Genomic DNA, 24,404 nt, shown 5'->3' on the forward strand with positions numbered 1-24,404 from the left:
CCTGACTCATGTATGTTTCTTTATTGGGTGGAGTTTGGAGCTAAAGGTACGGGGTGTGCAAGGCACACACAGCGGTTGCAAGGGTCCGGCCACACTGGATGGTTATAGAAATGAACTAGCTGATGCTGTTAGCTTACGTCAAAGCATACATACATAGCATTCATAGCTGAGGACCACAATGTCACAGAGGGGTCTTTCTGCACATGTTCAATGTAACTCCCTGCCATCGAACATGAGCTCATTAGGGGTCTTGATTTTGAGGATATTGTCCACCAGTTCGCATATTCATAGTCAAGAAGTCATTTATCCTATTATTTATCCCCCAACCCAAGTAAGACTTGGGTTGGGGGATAAATAATAGGATAAATAATAATAATAATAATATAATAATAATAATAATAATAATATGTTTATATTATATAGAATAGAATATAAACTTTAATCGCCACACAACAAAGTTGGTGATGTTTTTTGTTGCTCAGTCCGGTGGGGTGGGGGGATTAATAGCGGGAGGGGATAAATTAAAATCAATAAATTAGTACAGTTGTAAATCTTCAGGAGTTGTCTAATTGCTGAAGGGTATAAGCTGTTGTTGAAGCGTGCCGTTCCAGTCTTCAGAGATCTATAGCACCTTCCAGAGGGCAGAAGTTGGAAGAGATCATGGCTCGGATGTGAGGTGTCCGAGAGGTGTCGGTGAGGTGTTTTTTTTTCTCAAATTCCGTAAAAGTCATACTGCAGCCTATACCGTTAGTCGAAAACTCTTGAAATGTTCAGGTATGGTTACCAATAACCCCAACTACCCATAAACCCAAATTTGGTACTGTGGTACTGCACCCAAAGGTGGCGCTATTGTAAAGAATCATGAATTAGGCTTATTTCTCCTCACCAGATTGACCTCGATCCAAAATTCTTTCATAATATTAATCTCTAGAATCAGATGCATCTATAAAACCACCAAAAAATTCACCAAAATCGCCACATAAAATCTTTAGACCAAGCCTAACAAAAATCTAACATCAAACAGAATTTGTTTTACTTAGTTCCATTTGAGAAATATTGGCCAATAAAGTTGGAGCAGTTAGCCCATTTTTCTTATATGACCAGATCTGTGTTATTGTATAAAAACACATATGAGTATTATTTGGTGGATACCAATACCCCGCACTACCCATAAACCCAAATTGTGATACTGCACCCAAAGGTGGCGCTATTTTCAAAAATCATGAACTAGCCTTATTTCTCCTTACGAGATTGACCTGGACTCAAAATTCTTTCATCATATTAATCTCTAAAATCAGATGCATCTTTTTCACCCTGGTCTTCAGCTCTAAAAATGTTTACTTTTCCCACAATTTCATAGAAAAGCCAAACGTCCACAGTCTCAAGCCATTTTGCCTATATGACCATTTTGTTATTGTATAACTACCATACGGCTATCATTAGGTGGATACCATTAACAGTGCAAGTTTTTAGATCTGTACTATTTTAAGAAAGCCCTTAATTCTCTTGTGAAGTGTGTGCTTGGAGTTTTCTTGATGTTGTGTGCTTATCAATCAACATTTTCACCATGTGGATGCGGCTTCATGGTGTTCAGGAATCAGTGGCTCAAATGTTCTGGGGATCCTTAGGTTGAGAGTTTGAATCCTGATTAGAGCATTATGAACAGGCTAAAAATGACCTTCTGTCATTGCTACTCATTTAAGAAACACAACATTGAACAGCACCTGAAATTCATCAGGCAATCGACATTCCGGCTCATTAGTTTCCAAGAATCTGACTGCCAAGAAACAGTATGGCATTAGGGGCACTTCTTCGTTAACAATTTTTCCTTCATAATTAACTCTGTCATATGTATATGTCTTCCGTTAGTGTTCTTGACTACAAAGGTTTAATTTCCCCAGAATTTCAAAGATTTTTCAGGTATATGCTTTTAAAAAAGCCCTTCATTCACTTGAGAAATGTGTGGTTGGAGGTTTCTGGATGTTGTGTGCTTATCAATAGACATTTTGACCATGTGAATGAGGCTGCAGTTCAGGTTTATCAGTGGCTCAATGGGATAATGCCTTGTACAGGTGATCCTTAGGTTGAGAGTACCCAGCCCTCTCCAAAAATAAGACAAAACAGTCATTCAGTCTACAATCCATCAACTTTTTAAACAAACATCTAAAAAGGTTTTAATTGTTGGTTTAAAAAGCCACTCTAATTCTATAATTTCTCTCTCTCTCTCTCTCTCTCTCTCTCTCTCTCTCTCTCTCTCTCTCTCTCTCTCTCTCTCTCTCTCTCTCTCTCTCTCTCTCTCTATATATATATATATGTCAGAACTGTTAACCGGTGAAGCTGAGAAACAATAGTGGTGATGTAAGCAGATCGCTTGAAGTCGCCATGAAGGCACCAACCACTGTGAGCGAGCTGATGAGCTTTCGTGGTATGGTAAATCAGCTGGGGAAGTTCATCCCGCAGCTGGCTGAGAAAGACAAGGCTCAAAGGTATGTGAGAGGCTTCACAACTTTCTGATTGGCAAAATTATTATCATTATATATTGCTAACCAAAGGGAGCACATTCGTACTTACTATATATATATATATATATATATATATATATATAGTCCAGGATATGAGGCAGTTCCTAGTAGTCATAATGTTAGCAGGCTAACATTTAAGAAACAGATACCTCTTATATTATCATAGAAATAAAGTCTTTTTTCACGTTATGATCCAGATAAAACCAACTGCAGGCAAACATATGTCAGATTTGAGCGGACGATCACTTTTTGGACCAGACACCTGCAACTCCACTAGGACTTTTACTTTGAAACCGTTCAGCTGCAAGGACGTCATCGTAATCAGGAAGTTGCTGCTGCAAATAGCATCTGCTCACCGCTCCACACGTTACTCCTAACCACTATAATTTCGAGGTGAACCTGTACCTTATTTATGTTGAGGAATCCCAGCGTCGTTTTAATGTTTTGGCAAACGCTCAGGGAAAGATTTTTAGACTGAAAATAGTGAAACGTAATGGTGAAGTCAAACAATGTCTTCTAGTCTGCTAGCAGAATGTATAAAGCAGTGATTAAAAAATCTCAATGGAGATCGCCTTGTTAGTCCATTGAATATACGAGCTCAGTATGACTAACGTTACATTGTTCTGCACGTCCCGCAGTCTGCAGGTGCTTGGTTTGCATCTCTTGATTCTGATCGTTGACCGAAGTCGACTAACTGACCCTGGTCTGGTCTGACGGTAGGCGGTAGCCATGGCGACGGACTCATGCCTGCTGAACTCGGAGGTGGAGCTGCAGCAGCAGGAGGAGCTGTATCAACAGCTGCTCTTACAGGTTAGATCAGATACATAGCGGGACTCCCCGTTAACGTCAGACGTGTATGACACAAGTGTGCAACGTCATCTGAATGAGTGAAAGTACAGATTGGATAAGGAGAAGTCACCAGACACTTCTCTGGAAGAAGCATTCCGCGTTCCAAACTAATTTGATTGGCACATAACTTTCCAAAACCGGACATATGCGTCACCTTATAGTATTCACATCACGTTGTATAGCCAAACCTTGTAGACCGACTCTCAGGTCATTAGTCAGTGGTCATGAGACACAGTAATGCCACATTCCCGCACCTAGAGGTAGGCAGGCCAGGCCTCTGTTATTGGCTGCATGCAAAACGATTGGTATTGGAAGTGATCGTGGCGGTCGGTGTCTTTTTGCTGTATGTATTGTGGTAGAAAATAATCGAATTCTATCACTTCAACTAAATAAGAGAGTAGGAGGAATGGAGGAGTCCGGAGCAAGTATGGCAGAAGACTTTATTGTTATCCGTGAACAAGCAACAACAAGACAACAAGAGCAGTTTGCAAAGCACTGCTTGATGTACTGTATACGACCCCTGTCCTTTTATCCTCACACCAAGCTGTTCCCCATATCGTGTGCCCCCCACAGAATGCATACTAGTTCTCCTTTTATGGTGGGGCCAGTCAGCCATGCATTCATTTGAGATATATTGTTAACATCTGCAGCTAGTCTAAACTTTAAGTTGACGTCAGTGCACCTTGACACCTTGACCCCAGTCTCTCTGGCGCCGTGTCGAGTCTCCCCTATGGGGGAGAGGTGATTTAGCTACTTTCCACTATTAATGAATTGAAATGATATATAGGCCTGATCATAGTTTGCCATAAAATGTAGGGGTTAATTTCTTCCATAGTATTTCCCAATGTAGACACACTGATATCTGTCTTGTGTGATGGTGGGAATGTACAATGCATTATTGTTTATTATAGATTTTCAATCAACACAAAAGTGATACTTTATTGGGATACACACAATGTTTGTTCTGTATGTTCTATTTTTCTATTCTCATTTTATATCTATAAAAATATGTGCACTTAAATTTAACATTTCATCATTCAAATATGACACACAGGACTCATACTGGTTATCAAGTTTTTAGTTTCCCCATGTCACATCGTTGTAAATCAGAGTGGGAATGTCTGTTGAATATACGATACCTTTCTTAAAAAACTAAAAACACTTTAACCCCCCCGAATCAGCTACCACCAAGCAGAATCAACATGAAGTTGAAGGACAACATGAACTTATTTTTAGTTTGATTGTTTTGACCACCAATAACCATGCTACGCTACCCAACGATTGATTGTGCCTACATTTTTCTAAAGCTGTTTAGGGAGTCGACTCATCTAAAGGGAAGTTAGCATGCATGATGTCACGTGTAGCTATTTCATTCAAATGAAACAACATACCATGAACAAATGTGACCAAACGTAACGTGAATAAAACTTTAATACAGCAACTCTGCTGTGAACATGATTTCTGCTAGGGTCACGTCAGATCGATTTTCACCGGCGGTGGTGGTGAATACGAGAACTCCCATGATGCCACGCTACTGCAGACGTCATCAAACTACGTCTTTAGTTATTGTTATTGATTTAGAGACTCCGAGCAGCAGAATCAAAATCATGCCTCCAAAAAGGTTTCAGTGTGATGATCAAAGCGTTGTATGTGTTTCTGGGCAGACGGTGGGGAAGGTGCCTAGCGATCCCCTGGCCTCCAAACTGATCCGTCCGCAGCCAGGTAAATAGACGCACACACACACACAGGCCAAAAACACCAACTGCAGACTACAGTATGAATGCTACCATACGCCCGGACCTTTAATGGAAGACGTACACATACTAATACTACACTTAATCAGATGTTGAGACACAATTTAATACAGAAGTACTAAAGACAGGTATAGAGTGCAGGTTTAAATGATGCCTCCCTCGGCCCCTCCCACCAGGAATGTGTGTGAAGACCCTGTCGCAAACAGACAATCAGAAGATCTTCGTCAACATCTGTCAGTCCCCCTCAGTCCCGCCCCCCCCTGAGCTCTCCAGGGACGAGCTGGTGACCCTGCTCCAATCAGAGGACCCCACCGGCTACAGAGTTCCCATGAGCCTCGGCGAGCCGCACACGGAAATGGACAACGGTAAGTCATGTTACACGCACGCACGCACGCACGCACGCAAAAGGCGAGCAGTTAGGGGTGTCGTCCCTCAGCGGGAGATCTCTTTTATTGCTTTTTAAATGGGAACACAAAAACTCATAAGGATAACAAAAAGGGGGTCCGTTCCCACAATGTCTCTCTCTCTGGCCTCGGGTGGGTTTCCCTCGTGCGGGATCTCGGGGGTCCGTGCTCCGGGTTTTTCCTTCTTTTACTACAACACAAAGCAGGCACATGAGTACACCCTCCCTGATTGGCCTGAGTGCAGACACCTGCTCTCCATCAGGTCCAATGCCCCTGGCCAATCCCGTGCGCTCCCAACCTGCCCATACTCTCCCTGCAGGCAAGACGTCGCACGTCCCCCCACAATTACATTAACATTATTTCAATAATTACTAGTCAATATAAAATAAACTGTTTACGTTCTCCTTGGACCTTAAGATACCACCCTTCCTCTCTAACTGAGAGAGGATAAGATAGTTCAGATTTGCATTCCCACGCGAGCCACTGAGTTTGATACTGAGGCCAGTCCGATCGACTGACTTCATTGTTGTGCAGATTGTAAGTAAGTGCAAGCAAGGGTAAGTAGGCAAGGGTTCATTACAGGCATGGGAGAGGCACAGAAACAGGATTATTTTAATCTTTTCTCAGCATTTGATTTATTGATTGGTGTCTGGATGTAAAGAGAATTTGCACAAGACTATGTATGAGAAAAAATACTTCTAAACTAAATGGCCTACCTTCAAAACTAAAACACTGCTTCAGTAGGGCTATCTCCCCTAAGGGCTTTGCAGTTTATTGTCTTGCTGTGTTCATCCAGCGATCATAAATCAAGGACTGGGTTCACACCAGGTCTCTCTCTCTTATATAAGACCTTGGCAAGTTCCCAGTCATGATGACTCTGCATTAAGTGAATGGAAGCAATGAAGGATGTCCTGGATGTCTTATTATTTTATTAATATTATACACCCAGACACACACACAAATATATTGAACAGTAAGTTCCTCTACTTCTACCACTTCCAACATAATTTTTGTCCCCTCAAATACCATCCACTTGGAAGCTGGAGCACATTAACGGTCAACAGATGAGTGTGAAACCTTATCTGAGTGGCTGAGTGGGCAATCCTTATTGATGAGCCCTGCACTTGGCATTGGAATGCGCCTCAACGTGGAACTCCAGTGACCTCCTGTGATGCGATCTCAACCTGCTTGTTATGCAAAACACACACATTGTTGACCGTTTGCAAAGACCAACTATGTTGTCAGCAATGCACTTACACATGCCTTGGCACGGAAATGAAAATAATATAATTATCTCAAAGAAGAAATTGAAACAACAAAGACTGAGGCTATTCCTTGGCAAAACAGAATGGCCAAGGTGTTTGATGCACTTGTAATATGTCTCTACGGGCTCTTCCTTGTTCTCAGGCCTCCAATCTCAAGCCCCCCCAAATCCCCCACTGGCATGTTATTCCCGTATTGGAACAGGGTCTTAAGACTCCTGCGTCCTGAAGTGATGTTTACTATGTGTCTGTGGTTAATATCTTGTTTATCTCTCTCTCAGGCTCCCAGAGTTGTACTGCCTACGATGTGGTCATCAGCGAAGCCTTCTACCAAAAAAGCCTGGTCTGTTTGTGGCCTCGTTTTGTTGATATGAATCCCTTATTTTAGGTCTACGTTAAAGGAGACATCCAGTGTAAAATGGATCTGGAATATGTTTAGAATGATAACGAGTTGGAATGTTTGTTTTGGAGCAAAAAAGCACATATAGACGCATTCTTAAGATGGCTATTTTTAGCCGATTCTACGAAAACGCTATAAACTTGGAACGATAGGGGCATGTCTCATGGTAAAAACTAAAACGCTATTTTAAACCACTTAAAAGGCTAGAAGTAGTCCGACACTTCTTTGGTAGTATAATAAGGGTCTTAACATATAAAACGAGGAATTGATAACTTTGTAAGTGTACAGATTGTTTTTTAAAAAGGACATTTTATACACACAATACCATCAGTAGTTCAACCGTCGACGCCATCTTGTCTTTAAGACTCGATAAGTAGATTGGCGAACACAGAACTTGCGTGTTGTTGATGGATGACAGAAGCTCTGTGTACGCCAATCCAGCTTTCGAGTCTTAAAGACAAGATGGCGTCGGAAGGGTGAACTACTGATGGTATTGTGTGTATAAAATGTCCTTTTTAATAAACATCTATAAACTTACAAAAATATCAATGCCCAAATGGACATTCCAACTCTTTATCATACCAAACATATCTCAGATCCATTTTACACCGCATTTCCCCTTTAAGGAAGGCTTAATTTAGCCGTTTGGGAATTTCTCTTTTCCAGAAGGATCCTCTGTTCCAGCAGTTCCTCATCATGGTGTCCTTGGAGGGCTTAGAGAACAAATACCACCTGGAACTGAGCCGAGGTGTGTCTGTGTGTGCGTGTGCGTGTGCGTGTGCGTGTGCGTGCGTGTGCGTGTGTGTGTGTTCAAGTTGATTGTTCAACTCACTAATGAATTTTTTGTGTGTTTGCAGACTGGAAGATTCTGAAGAACCGGAAATTCTTTGGTTCTGTGAGCGAGCAGAACATTCGAACCAAGAGCCAACCTGTTATCCAGGAACTCCAGCAAACGTAGGGCCTAGTCTGCCTGTCTGTCTGCCTGCCTCTCTGTCTGTTATTATGGCTTGTGGATGCAGGAACATTTAAACTATATCAAACCCTCTAAACACAAATGAGTGCTTTACAAAGGCAGCAACCACGTTTTCTTCACAAAACACAAAAAATGAAAGACATAAAAATTGAAGGCAAAGACTGAATGTATTAGCGCAGCAAGCCATTTTGCTGCACACAGAAAGGTTCCTAATTGTGAAGAAGGAGGACAAAGGTGGTGAGGGAGGAGAGGAAACTAGGCAGAAGGAAAGGAGTGAGGTCAATCAAAGGCCAGTTGTATGTTACACGGTTGTTGCTCCTTTCCTTATTTAGTCAATTCTGTATTTGTAGTCAGAAAACCGGCCACCTTTAGCCAACCAGCCATACAGAAAGGAGTAACTATATATATATAAAACAAAATGATTCTAAATAATGCCGAATACCAATCTGATCTTATGTTTTTCACTATTAGTTGCAGATGCAGTGCCCCAATGTGTCTAGAAAAGAACGTCATCCTTTCTTTGTCCAGAAAAGGATGTATACTACAGTTGTATGCATAGTACAGTATAGGGTAGGATTCAGTTCAACACTGTATAAACCTGATTCAAACCAGGTCAAACCTGTTCTACTCCATTTTAAATGTACACCTGAACGCAACTCTGGGTTGTTCTAGACACTTCTTGTAAAACATGCTTTCGTCTCACTGTTTCCATGTCTAGGGATTGCTCCAGTGACACAGCTAGAAGGTAACCAACACACACACACTCTCCCAATCTCTCTTCAAATTCCGAGATAAAAACGGTTGTGAGATCGCGATAAAGAGATGTTATTTCTCTGCCTAAACAGGCACGAACGTTGCATGTCTTTATCTTTGCAGCTCTGCATCTTCAAACAACTCTGCAGCGTCTCTAAACATCTCTGCATCATGAAGTGTCTCTGTAGCGAGTTTCATGATCAGCAAGTAGCACCCCGGCCCGCTTGGTTAAAAAATATACATAAAAGATAAGAAAGTGCAGCGATCTATGGAGCTTTCAAATGGAGGGGTTTGGATCTGGAATAGACCATATCAACAATTTTTCAAAAAATATTAGTTCGATTAGATTAGAGTTTTGCTTTACTTCAAACCGACGTGGCAATGGCAAGGAGAGAACATTTGGCTGGAGTTTTTTAAAAAAATTATGGCGCCGCCATATTTGAATATGAATGTTTGCTCAGGCAGGGCCAGACTGATATGCATTTGTTTGCATTGCCGGCACTTAAAAACAGTACTTAGCGCCGTGTAGCGTCCATTCCTAGCTGTCTTTGTTGTCTACGGGGAAGGGGTTAACCTAGCACTTGTTTGTGCTTGGCAGGTGTGTCTATGAACATCCTTACTTTACCGACAGCAATATATTGTTGTTTCTCTTTCTTCTGACAAATGTAATTATTGTAAGTCGCATTGGATAAAAGCGTCTGATAAGGGTAAATGTAAATTGCGTCACACGTGCATAATATCGAATATCGGAAAGCTTTGAGGCGGCTACGTGTACACTGGGTTCATTCTAGATTTATTAGATATAGGTTGTCCTCCAGACTTTCATTTAACTGTTCCTCCCCTCTCTCCCCCCTTCCCTCCCTCCTTCACACCCTCTCCCTGTTGCCCTTCCTCTTGTCCGTCCCCCCCCCTGTCCCCTCCCCTGTTAGACCAGAGTTCTGTCTGCTGGTGGAGCCGCCCATAGGGAGGCCACAGTACCTCATAGCAGAGATCCAGCTACCTGGGGTGGTAAGACACACACACACACACACACACACACACACACACACACACACACACACACACACACACACACACACACACACACACACACACACACACACACACACCCCTAGCGGATGTTGACGCAGGCCCATTGAAAAGAAAAGGCCAAAAAAAGTAGGCATGTTCAAACACGTTATTGTAATTAATTAATTAAATATTAAAATATATATTATACATATATATATATACAATTATTTAGTTATAATATTATAAGTAGACCATAGCTTTTATTCAATTATCGTTATAACAAGACCTATATCTGACCATTGAAAATCCCCTTCCACCAATGTGAAAGGGGATTAACCAAGTTCAGGTATAACCAGACAATATTACAAATATTTATGACATAAAAACTAGGCTATACGTACAGCATATCATACATTTGGTTATAGGCCAAATTCGGTTTAAATGGCAGCCTCTGCTGGCCCTCAACTAGATCGTCGCGTCCCTAGCAACCTGACGTTGTTGAAACATGCTAGCCATACCATAAAATCCTCCTAATAACTATCAAACTAAAGATCAGACACATTCACTGACTGAAGATTATGCAAGTAAAAGTATATTTCTCGCTAGAAATGTTAATAGAAACACGTTCAATGGTGAATCTGTCCTAAAATATAGCATTTCCCATTCAGATAATAAAGGTTAATATAGGCTACGTAACCATTTCCCCAAATGCCGGGAGAACGTCTCGCTCCCTGCTGGCGCTATTCCTCCATTCATTTAGATGGGCGGAAGAAAGCGTGTACTCTTAGCGTGACAATGAACACGCCTTGCGAGTTGGACCATTGTATCTATTTCACGCTTTGGCGTGATACCGGGTTGCATAAAGCTACATTATTGTCATTTTAATACTGTTTAATTCCACGGATATAAAGATAATATAATAGCATATTAATGCAGGTACACCCTTGCAAGGAGCAATTATCTTTTCATTCTAAGGAATATTCATACATCGGACTTAAAGGACAATTCCAGTGTAAAAGGGATTTGGGATATGTTTTGTATGATAACGAGTTGGAACGTTCGTTTTGGAGCACAAAAAACGCATATAGACGCTTTCTTCAGTTGGCTGTTTTTAGCCGACTCTACCAAAACGCTATAAACTTGGAACGATAGGGGCATTTGTTATGGTAAAAACTAAATCGCTATTTTAAACCACTTAAAAGGCTAGAAGTAGCCCGACCCTTCTTTGTTAGTATAATAAGGGTCTTAACATATTAAACGAGGCATTGATAACTTTGTAAGTGTACAGATTGTTTATTAAAAAGGACATTTTATACACACAATACCATCAGTAGATTACCCGTCGACGCCATCTTGTTTTTAAGACTCAATAGGTAGATTGACGAACACAGAGATTGTGAAATCCGTCAGCAACACCAACCAAGCCCCAACCACAGCGAGACATACCAGCATTAGTGTTGACTCGTTCGCGAACGAATCAGTTCGAATGAACGAATCGTTAAGATGAACGAACTGAACTGGTTCCTCTGTCTCGTTCGTCTCGTTCGTCTCGTTCGCCTCATTCGCCTCGTTCGTTCTCAGAGTCGACTCCTCCCAGACCTACTAGTCGCTGAATCGCTGACAGTTCGTTCACTCACTGTGTGAGTGGTGAGGAGGGACCGACTGAGAGACGTCACGACTCACAAGAGCCAGCCAATCGTATGCTGTTCTAGGACTTAGTCTAGGACGCTCTCGTTGAATTTTAGTCAATGAGAGACAGAAATCAACAGGTTTAATGGGGAAAAAACAAATGGTCATCGTGAGCGACCTATCTATTATTCACATTGGCCATCTGTTGCATGGACGTATTTAAAGGATGCATTGTACATATTTATAATTCGAAATTCGTCCCAGCCTTTATACCACATTTTTCACAACCTACCAGCTCTCGTTTTGAAGACTACTCACCGCGCAATTCGTTTCAATGGAAATCGCGACAGCATACTTTCAACATAAAGTGTACATATTTATCATTTGAAATTCGTCCCAGCCTTTATACCAGAAACTCTAGAGTCTATAGTGTAGCGACCCTGGGACATTTATAGAGTTTGTGTGTTATGTGTTGCATTGTATTTCGTTGTCCGTTATGCCAGTTGTTCTCTGTGCATGCATTGGATGTTCTTCTTGTCAATCAGTGTGGGGGGCAAATCATCAGGTCAGCTAGGGGAGGGACTTGGGCGAACAGGAGGGTGGGGGCTTGCACGTTGAAGGGACCGGGTTGGGGGGTTGCCCGGGTAACCGGTTGTTGTTAGTGTGGCTTTTTGCCGCTGGTTACGGGTTTTCAGTGACCTTGTTTATCACCGGCGAGGTCATTACAATAGCGTGTAACTGCGTTGTCTGATGACAGTTTAATGCATTTTTCACAATTAACCAGCTCTCGTTTTGAAGGCAGTGTTAATTTTGGCAGCTAGATTTAGTCTTTGGCTGCACAGGGTTCTGTTTATGGGAGCCTAAAACACCCGGGACACCCACCATCATTGCTAAATCAAGTCTATTATTTTGCTGATATGTCAAACATCCAATAATCAACTACACCCCCCATCCCGCTGCGTTTGGTTAAAGTTGTAATGTTGACGTATGAGAATGAGAACGAGGGAAGCGCTGAGTCTGAGCCGTTCATTCCATGATTCTACCGGAAACTCGACTGAACCGGACCCTCGACTGAACGAACGAACAAACTAACGAACGAGGGGCTGAGTCTGACTGACTCAGAGAACCGTGTATGATTCGATTCACCGCTACCGGAAACTCGACTGAACGAACGAACGAACGATTCGCGAACGACTCCTCTTGGCGAACTGAATGACGCGAACTGGTTCGCGGAAACGAATCAATAAATCCATCTCTAACCAGCATCCGATGCGTAAGTGACAAACATTGCAGTAGCAACGGGTGTCCACTACGAGGTGGTACCAAAAGGGAGCAATTCTTTGTTGACTCACATGTTAAACAGGCCGTTTTCACAGTCTTATTAAACCTATTTACAGCCTGGTCCAAAATCTGGTCACTAATTTTTATTTTATTGGAGGTTAAAATGTATGAATAATTAGGGGAGAATAATGGGGGACGTATCTCCCGCCCCCCATCGATGGGGGGCGGGAGATGAATGCCCTTTTTTGGTTAAAGGAAATGAGGCGGAGTCAAACTATGACGAGTCAAACTAAGATGGCGACGCGCATAAACCAAAAGAATGTGATGCAGTTGGAATAACTGAGGTCTGCCCGGATGCTACATCCATTTTATATACTATCTATGCACGCAACCTCTGTGTTGGTCAATCTACTTATCGAGTCTTACAAACAAGATGGCGTCAACGGGCGTCAAATGTTTTATTTTTTTGGTAGGAATTATGCTGTCCTTAGGAAAGATACCTCATCTATTCAATCACCTATTATTAACCTTTAGTAAACATCCTTTTGCATTGAACACAATTGTTAGTTTTTAAGGTCAATGATAATTACTTATTTACGGCTCTATCCTGCAAATAAATCAGCTAATATAGTCTAATGGTAAACTACTTTGATACTCCTATAATGAACGCTATCTGTTATGTATTGATCATTCATCTCAAAAGCAGTCGGCACTATAAGCCAATGTTTAAACCAACTTTCCCAGAAGGGTTATTATTGCAAAATGCCTAATATTGGTGTCGCAGCTCATCAAACAATGATCTCTGGAGGACCTCTCTCTTTAATCTGCCTCATTCCCTCTTCTTCCTCTCTTCCTTCCTCACACACACACACACACACACACACACACACACACACACACACACACACACACACACACACACACACACACACACACACACACACACACACACACACACACACACACACACACACACACACACACACACCCCCAGCGGTCGTGCAGGGCGCTGGTCCTGGACGTAGGGGAGGACCGCCTGGTGCTGACGGCCCGGCCCAACCTCTTCCACCTCGACGTCTTCCACCCCCTGCTGGTGGACCAGGGGGGCAGCGTGGCCCAGTACAACACACACACACAGGTAGCACACACACACACATGTAGCACACACACACACGGTAGCACACACACACACAGGTAGCACACACACACACACAGGTAGCACACACACACAGGTAACACACACATACAGGTAGCACACACACACAGGTAACACACACACACAGGTAACACACACACAGGTAGCACACACACACAGGTAACACACACACAGGTAACACACACACACACACACAGGTAACACACACATACAGGTAGCACACACACACACAGGTAATATACACACAGTTCAACACACAGGTAACACGTACACACACAGGTAACACACAGACAGGTAACACCCAGGTAACACACACACACAGGTAACACACACACAGGTAACGCACAGGTAACACACACAGTACAACTCACACACTGGTAAGACACACACACAGGTAACACTCACACGGGCAACACACACACACACACAGGTACAGCACAAAAAGACACAGTACAACACACAGACATAGATGACACACACACACACACACACACAGGTAACACACAGTAGAACACACAGGTAACACGAAGAAAACACACACGCACAGGTAACACACAGTAGAACACACAGGTCACACGAAGAAAACACACACACACACACAGGTAACACGCACACACACCTAACACACACATAACACACACAAACAATGCACAGAGGAGTATTCCACAAAGCCGGTTTTATCACATAACCGGGTAAGTTAACCCAGGGTTTGTGGTAACCCTAGGTTTTCCGTTCCAAAATGAACACGGTATGTTAGTTACTATAGAAACATATGCTTTGAATCAAACCTGGTCGGAGCAGGTTTTGCGCAGGTTAAGTTTGGAACATAACCCGGTTTTGGGTATTTAAATCTGCGTTCACCGCTGATTTCATGTGTTCACAATGGCATGCCCTTTTGATGAGAGGCCTGTTGATATCGGAGCGCAAATTATTTGTGCAATCCACCGGGAGCGATTAATAAGACCACGGCTCGACATCTTGGCATATCCGGATTACTTTTTGCTGGAGGGATATAGATTCTCGCGCAAATCTTTAATATATTTAAATAGCCTTCTCCACCCTTATATAACCAACACCACCAATCGAGGACCTGGCCTCAGTTCACTCCAGACTATTTGCGTAGCCCTCTGTTTTTTGCAAATGGTAGTTTTATCTATAATGTTGGAGATGCTGAGCACATCTTAGTCCTTTCAGATGACCCATCCACGTCCGGACCAAGATTTTCATCGGCCTCCTATCATACAAATTGGCTGAGTACTATGCCGAGAGGCGCTTACAGAAAGTATAAAATAGTCCTAACGGACTTACAGCCACTGGAGAATGTTCGATCGTAGCCGGCTCCATTACAAGCACTAATCCATCTTGATCTGTCAAGTTGATGAATTGTCACTTTGAGGTTTTCTAGCCAGTTACCAAAAAAAAAACATTTGGAACATTTGCGCTGGGGCACGCACACGGTTTGCATGTCTTACTTCGAAGACAAACAAAATCTAAAATACAAGAAAAACAGAAAAACCTACATTCAACCAGTGGGGTACCCTCACATGGCCCCTGACTCTCTGAGGAGGTACCTCCAGGTATCCCCTCCATGCCAGGGCGCCCTGAATTTATGTCTATTGCCAGCTCCTCCACCGGGCTCAAGGCAATTTGAGGGCCAGACCCAGTCTGCCGACTGTCTGCCTTTTTACGATTGGCTTAAAAAAAAAAAGGGCTTATTTAAATGCTGGACTGACAAAATATACCAATACGATGGTGGGAAAAGCTTACCAGTTTGTATGTTTTTATATTTCATTTTTACTTGATCCGCTGACCACTTGGGAGCCATCGGAGTACATATTTTATAGAAGAAAAGGGTTATGTGGTAGGAACGTTAAGAATGCTTAACTGGGATATTAATAGATCCATGGCTCAAATATTAAGGATCATGCTTTTGACATGTAACTAACGCATTTACGCGGTCAGCGATCCGCTGCCAGGCTTTGGTTCTCTGGGTTGCAGAGGCTTTAGCGTTCCCTTTTCTTGTGATAATGTCCTTCTCCTCGTCATAGCTCTCCAGGAGAACCTGGAGTTCCGTTTCATTGAAATAAGCGGCCCGTTTCGCCATTTCGATCAGGGTTTCCATGATCCATACATCACGTCCTTTATAGGTTTGGCGTGGACGCGCACAACCCTGTGTTAACCAACCCCGTGTTGATTTGAACTATTGCATAACCCGCGCGGTGGAACCGACAGCTCTGATTTAGTTGGCACAGGGTCAATCAACCTAGAGTTCAGTGTTAACTCTGTTTGTTAAACCTCTGTTTGTGGAATACCCCTCAGGTAACACACATATTCACACAGGTAAACCTGGGTTATATGTTGCTATGTATAAATAATTAAAACAGACTATTTTCCTCTCTATTTCTCTCCCAACAGATTCTGACCATCACAATGCCTGTCACACTGTCTATTTGTCATTTAAAAAAAGAATGTTGTTAGAGAAATAAACATTATTTTTAAAAGTATGTCAACTGTGGTCTTCTCTTTATTTCATATAGGCCTACATATGTTACAATCATCCCTGACATTATTTGGATTAATGGCTTTGCACGATGAAGAGATGCATATCATGTGGTGTTCTGCGGGAAGGGGGAGAATTACACCTTGTTTACTCACGGAGATCTTCAACCTACCAGACATTGACATTGGCATTTAGCAGACGCTTTTATCCAAAGCGACTTACAATAAGTGCATTTGTTACAATAAGTTCATTTGTCATAAGAAGTGAAACAATATATCGCTGTCGGTACAGTAAAGATGTTCATAGAACCAAGTGCAAGTATTACAATCGCTAGGCTAACCCATTCCCTGTGTGAAGCAACGATAGCAGCTACTGTAGATGCTACACAATTAAGTACCTTGAATAAGTGCAATGTACTAGTGCCAGGACGTACAACATTCAATGGTGGCTGTGCATTGGTTTCTATGCAGAGTCGAGATGAACTCTGAACAGGTGAGGTCAGACACTCATTTTCAGTAGTGGATGAGTCGCGAATTTGAATAATCGTTCTACATTGCCCAGTCCACGCAATGTTGATTTGAAACCTTTGCAGACACTTTATCAGAACTTATGTTCGTGTCTAGGGTGTTTATGCTTGACTTCCAACTTGGGGATGTTTAGTACCAGAGTTTGTGTTCGCTGTTGGCCAATTTTGCACAATTTTGCCCCGTTTACACGAGGACGCTTGCGGGTATAAACGACAAAATATTTAATCAGAAGTGCCTTTCGTTTAGACGTTGACGGCGTTTTTGGGGCTTGAAAACGCAAAATCTGAAACTGCCCTCCAGAGTGGAAAACTTGAATACGCTCCGCCGCGTTTCCGTCTACACTGCCAAGACGCAAAACTCTGCTCAGATCTGCTCACGTCGCCTACGCGTTTACGTCACATACAGCGCCAGTACAGGGAAATAAACATTAACATAAACATGTTGGATTATTTCCATGCGTCGGACCGTCAAGCTGCTCTGGCAGCTTTAATAAATTTACAGGAGTCTTTCCACGAAATGTACAGGATATGTACAGATATTATTACTGAACAAAGAAGGATCTGTAATTGTGTTCTGGTTTTCGCGGCGCGGATAAGAGAAGAAGGAAGATTCTACGCATGCGCTCAGACATGGCGGTGGTGTGTGATGGTGTAGCACAGCACCACCTAGCAGCCTGACATGCATACCCAATCGAATTCCACACCCTTTAGCGTCACCGTATGCACGCAGATTTCCTCCCGAAAACGCCCGTTTAAACGTGGAATAAAAAGTGAAGACGCGACGCCACTTTTGAGTCTTCTGTTCAGACCGTCATCATGTAAACTAAAGTGAAGACGCGACGCCAGTTTTGCGTCTTCTGTTCCGACCGTCATCATGTAAACGTAGCCTAAAAGTATTTTGGCTGCCTCCAGTAATATGATTTGTCGAAACAAATCTGAAACCAAATGAAGTGAAACGGCCCATTCACCCATATTCGATCTTGTCTGCTGGGAGGCTTGAGATGATCGATCTGAAGTCTGATTTGCAAGTAAATACTCCAATGTCTTCCCTCTTCATCTTCGATGATTCTCCCCGTTTGCATATTAATTTTATTGACTGAAACGGTACCACGCAGCATTTGACTAGGATTAGACTATTGACAAATCTTTAGCTGGCAACTAGAGTTGCCATCTAAATCCTGTTAAACAGATAGACAAATAAAAGCTGTAAACTGAATTTCAAGTAATATTTTCATCATCATCATAAAATGCTGTACATTTCAATACAACAATGAGCTGTAAACTGTTGAAATGTCTTTGCATCCCGATACATTGATTATTTTTACAGCATGTTGCCTGCAACTTTTATTGCCGGCAACTTGCTGTACATTTTATAGCCAGTTTGTTACAGTGTATGTTGCTTCCTCATAACCGGAAGCTTTTGCCATCCTTTAAGGCTATATCCCTCTTGAGTCTGTATCTGTGTGGGTTTAAGGGCTTAAATTGGGGAGCCCCATTGGATATCATCTGTCTGGCCATGTGATACTGCAGCTTGTGATAAGTGGGCAACTGGAACGAAGATTATAAATACACACACACGACCAGCCGAATCCATGCCCACAGTGCTTATCATACCTCCAGGCTGCGTTTGGACATCACCCTTGCTTTTTGTTCAGGGCTTTTCTTGGTAATTCGAGATGGTCAAACAGTGCTCATCATGAGCAGACCAATTCACCCAACAAGTTAACATGGATTCACGCTCACCCTTTAATGGACAATAAAGCCAATTACCCCATCTTAAAGCCATCTAAAGATAGCTGCATCTTCTATTTTTGATCATGCAACACGCAGGGCTATGACAGCAAGCAATATTAAAAATAAATATAACTGCAAGCGGTGATTAACAGGGTCCGAGCAAAATTAAAGTCAAGAACACACTAATGGAAGATATATAAATATGACATATAATTATGAAGGAAAGATTTTGATGAAGATGTTCCACTTAATGCAATCCTGTGCTTCGGGATTTGAACTCTCAACCTAAAGATCACTTGTGCAATGCATTATCCCATTGAGCCACTGATAAACCTGAACTGCAGCCTCACTCACATGGTCAAAATGTCTATTGATAAGCACACAATATCCAGAAAACTCCAAGCACACATTTCTCAAGTGAATTAAGGGCTTTCTTCAAAGCATATACCTGAAAAATCTTTGAAATTCTAGAGAAATTAAACATTTGTAGTCAAGAACACTAAAGGAAGAAATATAAATATGAGTTAATTATGACGGAAAACAATAACAGAATGTCATCTTCAGCTTGTTCATAAGGCTCTAATCAGGATTCAAACTCTCAACCTAAGGATCACCAGTACACGGCATGACATTCCTGAACTGCATGAAGCCTCATCCACATGGTGAAAATGTCGATTGATAAGCACACAACATCAAGAAAACTCGAGGCACACACTTCACAAGGGAATTAAGGGCTTTCTTAAAATAGTACAGATCTGAAAATTTGCACTGTTAATGGTATCCACCTAATGATAGCCGTATGGTAGTTATACAATAACAAAATGGTCATATAGGCAAAATGGCTTGAGACTGTGGACGTTTGGCTTTTCTATGAAATTGTGGGAAAAGTAAACATTTTTAGAGCAGAAGACCAGGGTGAAAAAGATGCATCTGATTTTAGAGATTAATATGATGAAAGAATTTTGAGTCCAGGTCAATCTAGTAAGGAGAAATAAGGCTAGTTCATGATTTTTAAAAATAGCGCCACCTTTGGGTGCAGTACGTTTACATTTAGGGCATTTAGCAGACGCTTTTATCCAAAGCGACTTACAATAAGTGCATTTGTTACAATAAGTTCATTTGTCATAAGAAGTGAAACAATATATCGCTTTCGGTACAGTAAAGATGTTCATAGAACCAAGTGCAAGTATTACAAGTATCGCTAGGCTAACCCATTCCCCGTGTAAAGCAATGATAGCAGCTACTGTAGATGCTACACAATTAAGTACCTTGAATAAGTGCAATGTACAAGTGCCAGGACGTAAAACATTCAATGGTGGCTGTGCATTGGTTTCTATGCAGAGTCGAGGTGAACTCTGAACAGGTGAGTTTTGAGTCTTTTGCGGAAGCTGGTGAGCGACTCTGCGATCCTGACATCGGTAGGGAGCTTGTTCCACCACTGAGGTCCCAAAACAGAGAAAAGTTGTGACTTCGCTGATCGACCTTTGCTGGCTTTTAGCGATGGCGGTACCAGACGTCCAGCTGAGGTAGTTGAGCGGAGGGATCGAGCTGGGGTGTGTGGCTTTACTAATGCTTGGAGGTAGGCAGGGGCAGTTCCATCGACTGCCTTGTATGCCAGTACCATCATCTTGAATCTGATGCGAGCTATTACAGGGAGCCAGTGGAGGTCTCGGAAGAGGGGGGTTACATGTGAGAACTTTGGTAGGTTGAACACGAGGCGTGCTGCCGCATTCTGGATGCGCTGCAAGGGTTTAATCGCAGAGGCAGGGAGTCCAGCCAGGAGCGAGTTTGGGTTTATGGGTAGTGCGGGGTATTGGCATCCACCTAATAATAGCCATATGTTTTTTTATACAAAAACAAAATGGTGGGAAAATGGGCTAACTGCTCCATGGAAACCATCTGGTACTCCAAGCAGACACATCAAAATGGTACGTTTCCTCTCATAGGATTCCTGGGATTTGGTTTACAGCCTTTGGAATTTTCCCATGGACAATGCTGTTGCTATCTATCTGGTCAATGTTGCTGCTATCGAAAAGCCGATCAAAAATCGGCTTTTCGCATGGCTGGTTCAAAACGTACCATATTAGGCACTAGAACCCGCTCCCGCTCCCCTCCATGCTTTCTGTGACAGAGCGTTTCAGAGGAATACAGGGGCCCTACATGGAAGAAAACAGGAATGGCCCGTATCCTTTCTATTTGTGGGGGGTGGCAGGTCCTCCCCTTGTCACCCCACTCATCATCCCTTCTGACCTCCCCCATCCATCACCATCGCCTCACCCATCACCCCTTCTCCCTCACCCATCACCCCCCTCCCTCACCCATCACCCCTTCTCCCTCCCCCACCAGCCCCCTCCCTCACCCATCACCCCTTCTCCCTCCCCCACCAGCCCCCTCACCCATCACCCCCCTCCCTCACCCACCAGACCTTCCTCCGTCTCTCACCCATCATTTATTATACAATATATCAGTAAAACAGTGAAATTAAAGTACCAAAGCAATACTATCCAATGAAAAATCGTACCCAGTGTACATACAGTGGAAGAAGTACTTTACCATTATAATAACATACCCACTGATATGTCTTTCTTTATCCCACCCTCCACACCTGCCTGCATGGCTCCTCTGTTGGTCGCATGAGGTCACCCCCCCCCCCCACACCCTAATCCCAGGGAGGCTCCACTTTCGTCCCGACTGTCCCCAGTGTAATCCGCCTGCAGTCCCCTGCCTGGACACACACACACGCACACACACACACACACACACACACGCAACAAAGAAGACCTTAAGGCATTGCGCTCTGGTTATTTTTGTGACGCACACCCCAAAAACCCTGTTAATCTCTCCTTGCATGCAATGCATGTGGCCTCATTGTATGCACATGACACACACACACACACACACACACACACACACACACACACACACACACACGCACACAAACACACACCGTGAGCCCCACAACCTCTCTATATAAAACTGAATTGTCTCCCTGAACAAAAGCCACCCTATTGTGTGTCTGTGTCGTACTCTGCCTGCCTCTCCGTGTGTCCATCACCCCAGGGACCGTCTCTGTCTCTGTCCCCTTTGGCTTAACAGAAAAACATCTTCACACAGGTAGGTTCTGTTTACCTCTATTGCCGCTGTGGTGGGCTAGGTCTTGTCTCAGAGCCCATTGGGTTGATTATAGCGTACTGTGGGATCTCATGCAGGCTCCCACATTGATAATGGCGTTTAGCCAGTGGGCTGATTCTAACTGTAGGCCTGTTTTATAGGAGGACTTGGAACTGAAAGGACGACTTATAGAATTTCTAAAAATATTCACATTGAGACACCTTCTCTAATCTACATCAGAAAGTTTTGTCCAAACTTCTGTATTTGAGTCTCCCACGAGGTGTCGTTCAAGTGCTATCTGGCCTTCAAAGTAAAGTGTATCTGTGGTTAATCTCAGTTTTATGGACTTTATTACAATCGTGTTTGTGTGTGTTTGCTTGTGTGCGAGTGTGCGTGCGTGCGTGCATGCGTGTGTGTGTCCGCGAGTCTGAGAATGAGAGTAAGTGTGTGTTTGAGAGGGATAGTGTGTGCGTTGTACATGCGCGTGTGTGTGCGTGCATACGGCGTGCACGCATGCGTTTGTACGTGCGTGTGAGAGAGTACGAGTGTGCGAGTGTGTCTACGTGTGCGTGCGTATCTCTGGCTGATGACAACTGTCGGCTGAAAGCTGTCGTCTGCATGCCTGGCTCATGAGCAGCGATCGCCAACCTGAGTGTGATCTGGAGATGAGAGGCTCTAGGCATGCAGCTGGACTCAGCTGTCAAGTACTCATGGAGATGTGTGTGTGTGGTAGAACAACAGAGGGCTCAGTGCAGGGAGAGTGATGGATGGAGGAGATATGGGGAGAGAGAGATTGCTAAATTCCAGCCAGGGCTCTGATGGTATCGTTCTACACTGTGGGGGTCAAGAGGACATCAGAAGGACTCAGCAGGTTAGTCTGTAGATCTGATCGCACTTCCTCCCCTAGTGTTTATGAAGGGTTTGTTTTGCTTTTGATAAACTAGCTTGATTTGTAAATCTTTCAATCTTTGTTGTTGAAAACTTGATCTACTTTATCGAAATGCCATGGCACAGTTGGTAGGACTGCCAGTCAAGAAAAGTGAGTCTCTCTCTCTCTCTCTCTCTCTCTCTCTCTCTCTCTCTCTCTCTCTCTCTCTCTCTCTCTCTCTCTCTCTCTCTCTCTCACGATCACGATCACGATCACGCACATATCAAGACATGCACACACAAACGCACACACACATATATACACACACACACACACGGACACACACAAATAAACAAACAGTCCGAGAATAGAATGCCCTGGTACGAGAGAGAGAGAGAGAGAGAGAGAGAGAGAGAGAGAGAGCTGGTTGGGTGCCTTTATCACATTCATCAATCTCTACTGACATTTTCCGTTGACTCATTGCCATTCCTCATGTCAGCGGGACTTGTTTTAACAAGCTGATATGAGGGCTAGTTCGCCTGAGGATAAAGAATAAATTATTTCTCCTTTATGTATATTGGATGTTGCAAGACCCAGCAACAAATGAACCACAAATAATTACAAACATACTAATCCCAGTAGAAGAATCTACGTTTCACTTCATGGAGTCCACCTTGGTTTGTTTAGGCTGTGAGGTCTTGCAGAATTGAAACCAGGGCCTCTGCGCATCAGCCCACATCATCGGAAGGAAAATGAACAAATATAACCCTCTTGTGCTCCCCATGAAACATTTATGTTGCAGGTTCTGTTTCCCATCTAAGTGTTCCTCTCTGTTGCAGACATGTCGGACATAGAAGAGGAGTGCGAGTGAGTACATTTACATTTACATTTAGGGCATTTAGCAGACTTTTATCCAAAGCAGCTTACAATAAGTTTATTTCTCATAAGAAAGGGAAACAATATTTCGCTTTCGGAACCGAAGTGCCAAGCACTAACAATCACTAGGTTAACCCACTCCATGTATACAACAAAGCTAGGATAAGATGGTTCAAATACTATAACTAAATAAGACATACAATAAGTGTGCACATTAAGTGCCAGGACGCACAACATACAACAACTAGAAGGGGGGGGAATGGGTGCCTATGCAGAGTCTAGGTGAACTCTTAGTGATCTATCGGACCCATATTGCCATTTATTTTGATATCTTTGCTGGTTGAACTCCAATCAAAAATGTGGGAAATTATGTAATTTCCTTTATTCCCTTTGTCTCCTTTCAACAGGGAGCAGGAAGAGGGTAAGTACTTCACATATAAACCTACATATCTGTAAGCAAATGGTAAACAAACACATTTTTAGCAGTCGCAAACTTCTCCCAGATGGAAAAAGGCGACCAGAAGATTAGGAGAAATGGAATGCATGCCAAAGAGTGCATACCATTTGGATTGCGATTTATGTTCTTTCATCTTTATTTTTACTGCACTTACCCCAACCCCCCCCCCCCCCCACACACACACACACACACACACACATACACAGAGGAAGAAGAGGAGGAGGAGCCTGAGGATGAAGAAGGTAAAGCAAAGTTTGTGTATGTGTTTGGTGTGTGTGTGTGTGTGTGTGTGTGCAGCTCTTCTCTTCTCTCCGATCGGCTGTGCTGCCTGCATGCTA

General features: G+C 43.0%; 2 protein-coding genes across 3 annotated transcripts in view; both read left to right on the forward strand.

Moving 5' to 3' along the window:
* Positions 1–2,846: 2,846 nt before the first annotated feature.
* pih1d1 (PIH1 domain containing 1) lies at positions 2,847–16,472 on the forward strand (the record flags this gene model as incomplete). Its single annotated transcript, XM_079747079.1, has 11 exons — positions 2,847–2,915; positions 3,161–3,332; positions 5,036–5,093; positions 5,302–5,490; positions 7,073–7,134; positions 7,858–7,939; positions 8,049–8,145; positions 8,883–8,909; positions 9,847–9,925; positions 13,833–13,976; positions 16,410–16,472. The coding sequence occupies exons 2-11, from the start codon at positions 3,252–3,254 to the stop codon at positions 16,470–16,472; spliced, it is 882 nt and encodes a 293-aa protein (XP_079603205.1). The 5' UTR covers positions 2,847–2,915; positions 3,161–3,251.
* Positions 16,473–23,948: 7,476 nt separating this feature from the next.
* The window catches only part of tnnt1 (troponin T type 1 (skeletal, slow)), a 6,605-nt gene continuing 6,149 nt past the window's right edge, over positions 23,949–24,404 (forward strand). Inside the window, exons 1-2 of one of the 2 annotated variants that reach the window (XM_079746638.1) lie at positions 23,949–24,030; positions 24,273–24,308. The gene's annotated coding sequence lies outside the window, so the exon portion shown is untranslated. Of the gene's footprint in view, positions 24,031–24,272; positions 24,309–24,371 lie in introns of those variants that run through there. The other variant, XM_079746637.1, reaches the window with a different exon arrangement.

This window comes from Pollachius pollachius (genome assembly GCF_949987615.1).
Source record: "Pollachius pollachius genome assembly, chromosome: 11".
Classification (NCBI taxonomy): Eukaryota; Metazoa; Chordata; class Actinopteri; order Gadiformes; family Gadidae; genus Pollachius; species Pollachius pollachius.